Source organism: Tyto alba, unplaced genomic scaffold, assembly GCF_018691265.1.
Source record: "Tyto alba isolate M040663 unplaced genomic scaffold, T.alba_DEE_v4.0 Super-Scaffold_23, whole genome shotgun sequence".
Lineage (NCBI taxonomy): Eukaryota > Metazoa > Chordata > Aves > Strigiformes > Tytonidae > Tyto > Tyto alba.
In genome coordinates, this window is record NW_024881297.1 from 29896502 (window position 1) to 29902659 (window position 6158).

Below are 6158 nucleotides of genomic sequence, written 5' to 3' on the forward strand. Positions count from 1 at the left end.
CTGGCAGCAGTGAGGAATACAGACTGGTACCAGTAAAGAATATGGACTGGCAGCAGTGAGGAATACGGACTGCCAGCAGTGAGGAGGGCTGACTGGTACCTGCAGGGAATACGGACTGCCAGCAGTGAGGAATACGGACTGGCAGCAGCGAGGAATACAGACTGGTACCAGTGAGGGGGGCTGACTGGTACCCGCAGGGAATACGGACTGGTACCAGTAAGGAATACGGACTGGCAGCAGTGAGGGGGGTGACTGGTACCCGCAGGGAATACGGACTGCCAGCAGTGAGGAATACGGACTGGCAGCAGCGAGGAGGGCTGACTGGCACCAGCAATGAATTCAGACTGGCACCAGTAATGAATATGGACTGGCACCAGTAAGGAATACAGACTGGCATCAGTAAGGAATATGGACTGGCACCAGTAAGGAGGGTGGACTGGTACCAGTAAGGAATTCAGACTGCCAGCAGTGAGGAATACGGACTGGCACCAGCAAGGAATATGGACTGGCACCAGTAAGGAGAGCTGACTGGTACCAGTAAGGAATTCAGACTGGCAGCAGCAATGAATATGGACTGGCAGCAGTGAGGAATATGGACTGGGAGCAGTGAGGGGGGCTGACTGGTACCTGCAGGGAATACAGACTGGCAGCAGTGAGGAATACGGACTGGCAGCAGTGAGGAATATGGACTGGCACAAGTAAGGAGGGCTGACTGGTACCAGCAATGAATTCAGACTGGCAGCAGTGAGGAATACGGACTGGCAGCAGTGAGGGGGGTGACTGGTACCTGCAGGGAATACGGACTGGTACCAGTAAGGAATACGGACTGGGAGCAGTGAGGGGGGTGACTGGTACCCGCAGGGAATACGGACTGCCAGCAGTGAGGAAGACGGACTGGCAGCAGCGAGGAGGGCTGACTGGCTCCATGCCGGGGAGGGGACACCCCCACCCCCCGGTGCTGCCCCTCCCCCGGGGGCCCCATTTAGGGGCCGGCGGGCAGCGGGTGCCAGTCTGCGGGTGCCACCGGCCCAGGGGCCACCTCACCGCCCTCCCACCCATCTTTGCCCGATTTTCCTCTTTTTTCCAGCCGAGAAGATGGCACAGCCGCTGCGGGGCCAGGGCCACGCCGAGAACCTGGGCGCCGGCAAAGCCATCGCCGTCCTCACCTCCGGGGGGGACGCCCAGGGTAAGGGGGGACACCCCGGTGACCCCGCAAAGCGGCGGCTGCGCGAGGGGCGAGCCCCGTTTTGGGGGGACACCAGGGGAAAACGGGTCTTTAGCGGCCAAATCCCGCAGGTGGTCGAGTTGCTCGAGCGTTTTTTTGTTCTCTGGGTTGCGGTTTCGGGGGGTGACCTTGGGGGGAACTGTGGGGGGGGAGGAAGCTGTGGGGTAGAGTTAAGGGGAGTTTTGGGGTGCGGGGGGGGTCTGGGTGCCAGAATTGGGGGGTGGGGGGGGGGGGGGTGTTTCAAGGGACGGTGGCAGCGCTCGAGCACGAAGCCGCCGCCACGCCACTGTTGGGGTTGCCTGAATCCGCAGAGATTCAGCCCAAAGCTTGTTCTCTGCTTGGGTGGAATGGGGTGGGGGGGTACCCCTGTTTCCCAGTTTGGGGGGGGGGGGGCTCTTCCAGTTTGTGAGGGGTGCCTGCTTGGCTTCCTTCCCCCCCCCCCGGGCACTTGTCACCCGGTGTCATGCGGTGCCGCTGTTAAATGTCAACGGGGCAAAAATAACCCGGGCAGCTGCGGGGCCAGATCCGCGCTGGGGGGGGGGGGGGGGGCTGAGCCTGGCTGCGGGGGGAAACGATGGTTTTTGGGGGTCCCTGGGGGTGTGTAGGGGGGGGATCTTCCACCCCACCCCCCCCCCCAGCCGCCTCGGGGTGACGCTCTCCTCCTCCCCCAGGCATGAACGCGGCCGTCCGTGCCGTGGTGCGGGTGGGCATCTACACCGGCGCCAGGGTCTACTTTGTGCATGAGGTGGGCGCCGACACCCCGATTTTCCCAGGCCCCCCCCCCCCCCCCAAACTCAGGAGGGGCGAGGGGGTCTTCTTTTTAACACCGGGTTGCGTGTCCGTGTGTGTGTGTGTCCCCCTCCCAGGGGTACCAGGGGCTGGTGGACGGTGGGGACAACATCAAAGAGGCCACGTGGGAGAGCGTCTCCATGATGCTGCAGCTGGTGAGCGGTGGCTGAGCACGGCCAGCTCGGTGCACCGATGGCGGGGGCCAAAGCGGGGCGTAAGGTGTAACCCTACGCCGGGTCAAGCCTGAAAATAACCCGAAACCGGAGCCGGGAGAAGCAGGGGGAGGGATGGACATAGGGGTGCTGGGGGGGGGGGGGAGCACCCAGCACCCACGTGGGGGTCCCGCAGGGGGGCACGGTCATCGGCAGCGCCCGGTGCCAGGATTTTCGGACGCGCGAGGGACGCCTGAAAGCCGCCCGGAACCTGGTGAAACGCAGCATCACCAACCTCTGCGTCATCGGCGGCGACGGCAGCCTCACCGGCGCCGACACCTTCCGAGCCGAGTGGAGCAGCCTCTTGGGCGAGCTGGTCAAAGTGGGTACGTGCGTGGGCGGCCCCCACTCCCACGGGAGAAACACACACACCCCGCACCCCCCCCCCCCCCTCCAAAATTTCATCTGCGGGGTGAAAACGGGGAGGTTTGTACCAAAATCAGGGCTGGGCCGTACAGAAAAAGGTGGGGGGTTGGGTTGGTTTGGTTTTTTTTTTGCCCACGCGGGAGGTTTGTGTTGGTGTTTGGCCCCGTGGGGGGACCTTTTGGGGGGGGGCGCAGTGGGAAAAAGGGGGTGTCCCGCCCCGCGGCAGGGGGGATCACGGCGGAGGAGGCCAAGAAGTCGAGCTACCTGAACATCGTGGGCATGGTGGGCTCCATCGACAACGACTTCTGCGGCACCGACATGACCATCGGCACCGACTCGGCGCTGCACCGCATCATGGAGATCGTGGACGCCATCACCACCACGGCGCAGAGGTGACAGGGACACCCCCCACGCCGGAGGAAGGGGGGGACGGGGGACACGGGTGACCCCCCCGACGTGTCCGCACCCCACTCGGGTTTGCCGTGGGGTGAAACTCCCGTCTCCCACACAGCCACCAACGGACCTTCGTGCTGGAAGTGATGGGTCGCCACTGCGGGTACGTCCCGGCGCTGCCACCCGATAAAGAAATCGGGGAGGGGGGGAAAAACCAAAACCAAACCAAACCGAAAAAAAAAAAAAAAAACGACAAACAAAAACCTCTTTTTAACCCGCTTCAGCTACCTGGCGCTCATCACCGCCCTGGCCTGCGGCGCCGACTGGGTGTTCATCCCCGAGTCCCCCCCCGAAGACGACTGGGAGGATCACTTGTGCCGGAGGCTGACGGAGGTAGGCCAGGCTCCGGCGGGCGCCTCGGCCCCGGCCCCGGCCCCATTGTCACCCCCGGCTCCCCCCCCCCGGCCCCTCCAGACCCGTGTGGGCGGCTCGAGGCTGAACATCATCATCGTGGCCGAGGGCGCCATCGACAAGCACGGCAAGGCCATCACCTCCGATGACATCAAAGCCGTGAGTGGGGACAGGGAGGGGGACGGGGGGGGGAACGCCCTTGGATTTTTTTTTTTTTTTTGGTTCCCCCCCCCCGGGCCCTTCCGCGGGGCCGGATCCAGGCGCATCCCTGTCTTGCAGCTGGTGGTGAAACGTTTGGGATACGACACCCGAGTCACCATCCTGGGCCACGTCCAGCGCGGCGGGACGCCCTCCGCCTTCGACCGCATCCTGGTAGGCAGCTGCCTCCCGCCCCGGAGGAGAAGGGGGTGCTGGGGGGGGGGGGGGGGGCAGGATTTAATGTCCCTGTCCCCATCCCTGTCCCCGTCCCCGCAGGGCAGCCGGATGGGTGTTGAAGCCGTCATGGCCCTGCTGGAGGGGACCCCCGACACCCCCGCCTGCGTCGTCAGCCTCTCGGGCAACCAAGCCGTGCGCCTGCCCCTCATGGAGTGCGTCCAGGTGGTGAGTAAGGGGGGGGGGGACGGGACAGCACCCCCAGGAGCACCCCCTGGGCTTCCCCCCTCCCCCGCCCCATGTAAAGCAAACCCGCCCGGCGCGGTGCAAAGTCCCGGCAGTGATGCAAGCCCAGCCGGGTGCGATGCAAACCCACGGGGTGGCGAGGCGAACGCGTCCCAGTGCGGTGCAAACCCCTGCAGCGCTGTGCAAACCCCTGCAGCGCTGTGCAAACCCCTGCAGCGCTGTGCAAACCCCTGCAGCGCTGTGCAAACCCCTGCAGCGCTGTGCAAACATGGGCTGCAAACCCAGTGGGTGCAATGCAAAGCCGCGCAGCGCCGTGCCAAGGGATGCAAACCCACCCAGCACAGTGCAAAGCCACGCAGCGCCACGCAAACCCATCCAATGCCATGCAAACCCACCCAGCGCCGTGCAAACCCGGCCAGCGTGGTGCAAAGCTGTGCGGTGCGATGCAAACCCCTCCAATGTGATGCAAACTCAACCGGTGCGGTGCAAACCTGGCGGGTGCAATGCAGACCCGTCCAATGCGATGCAAACCTGGCCAGCACGTTGCAAACCTGACTGGTACGGTGCAAAGCTGGCCGGTACGGTGCAAAGCTGTGTGCGGTGCGATGCCAACCCACCCAATGCGATGCAAACCCGGCAAGCATGGTGCAAACCCGGCTGGCGTGGTGCAAAGCCACCCAGTGCAATGCAAACCTCTCCCGCACGGTGCGAAGCCACGCTGTGTGGTGCAAACCTGTCTGGCACGGTGCAAACCCATGCAGTGCGATGCAAACCCCACCAGAGCATGGTGCAAACCCAGCCAGCACGCTGCAAACCTGTCCACTGCAATGCAAACTCAACTGGTGCAGTGCAAACCTGGTGGGAGCAATGCAGACCTGGCTGGGGCAGCGCAAAGCGAGCCAGCAGGGTTGCAAACCCGATGGGTGCAATGCAAAGCCATGTGGAGCAATGCAAACCCACCCAATGCAATGCAAACCCGGCTGGCATGGCGCAAACCCAGCCGGCACCGTGCTAACCTGGCTGGCGCAGTGAAAAGCCATGTGCAGTGCGATGCAAACCCATCCAATGCGATGCAAACCTACCCAGCACAGTGCAAAGCCATGCAGTGCAATGCAAGCCTGGCCTGCACAGTGCAAAGCCATGCAGTGCAATGCAAACCTGTCCAATTCAGTGCAAACCCTGCCAACACATTGCAAACCTTAGTGGTATGGTGCAAACCTGGTTGGTACAGTGCAAAGCTGTGTGTGGTGCCATGCAAAGTCATCCAATGCAATGCAAACTCCACCAGCATGGTGCAAACCCAGCCAGCACGCTGCAAACCTGTCCACTGCAATGCAAACTCAACTGGTGCGGTGCCAACCTGGTGGGCGCGATGCAGACCTGGCTGGGGCAGCGCAAAGCCAGCCAGCAGGGTTGCAAACCAGATGGGTGCAATGCAAAGCCATGTGGAGCAACGCAAACCTGCCCAGTGCTGTGCAAAGCCACGCAGTGCGATGCAAACCTGGCCGGCACAGTGCAAAGTCACCCACTACAATGCCAACCTGGCTGGCACGGTGCAAAGCCACCCACTGCAATGCAAACCCATGCAATGCCATGCAAACCCACCCTGTGCGGTGCAAACCTGGCTGACACAGTGCAAAGCCGAACAGTGCAATGCAAGCCCATGCAATGCAACGCAAACCCACCCAGTGCAACGCAAACCTGGCTGGCACGGTTCAAACCCACCCAGTGCAACGCAAACCTGGCTGGCACGGTTCAAACCCACCCAGTGCAATGCAAGCCCATGCAATGCAACGCAAACCTGGCTGGCACGGTGCAAACCCATCCAATGCAATGCAAACCTGGCTGGCACGGTGCAAAGCCACCCAGTGCAATGCAAACCCATGCAATGCCATGCAAACCCCGCCGGGGCAGTGCAAACCCACCCTGTGTGGTGCAAACCTGGCTGACACAGTGCAAAGCCAAACAGTGCAATGCAAGCCCATGCGCAACGCAAACCTGGCTGGCACGGTGCAAACCCACCCAGTGCAATGCAAACCCATGCAATGCGATGCAAATGCACCCAGTGCAACGCAAACCTGGCTGGCACGGTGCAAACCCACCCAGTGCAATGCAAGCCCATGCAATGCAACGCAGACCTGGCT

At 62.7% G+C, this 6158-nt stretch overlaps 1 protein-coding gene across 1 annotated transcript; it reads left to right on the forward strand.

Moving 5' to 3' along the window:
* The first annotated feature begins 927 nt into the window (after positions 1 to 927).
* PFKM (phosphofructokinase, muscle) lies at positions 928 to 4569 on the forward strand. The gene is made up of 11 exons (XM_042796889.1): positions 928 to 1186; positions 1897 to 1970; positions 2092 to 2169; positions 2363 to 2552; positions 2819 to 2984; positions 3104 to 3148; positions 3270 to 3378; positions 3460 to 3555; positions 3676 to 3768; positions 3871 to 4127; positions 4524 to 4569. The coding sequence occupies exons 1-11, from the start codon at positions 1096 to 1098 to the stop codon at positions 4567 to 4569; spliced, it is 1245 nt and encodes a 414-aa protein (XP_042652823.1). The 5' UTR covers positions 928 to 1095.
* Positions 4570 to 6158: the final 1589 nt, after the last annotated feature.

What these genes read in the sequence shown, in the direction of transcription:
- PFKM (XM_042796889.1), top strand. Translation starts at nt 1,096, where the DNA reads ATGGCACAGCCGCTGCGGGGCCAGGGCCACGCCGAGAACCTGGGCGCC. An exon ending in CCGCCTTCGACCGCATCCTG is followed by an intron (nt 3,769 to 3,870) that starts GTAGGCAGCTGC and finishes CCGTCCCCGCAG; the next exon opens with GGCAGCCGGATGGGTGTTGA. An exon ending in AGTGATGCAAGCCCAGCCGG is followed by an intron (nt 4,128 to 4,523) that starts GTGCGATGCAAA and finishes GGTGCAATGCAG; the next exon opens with ACCCGTCCAATGCGATGCAA.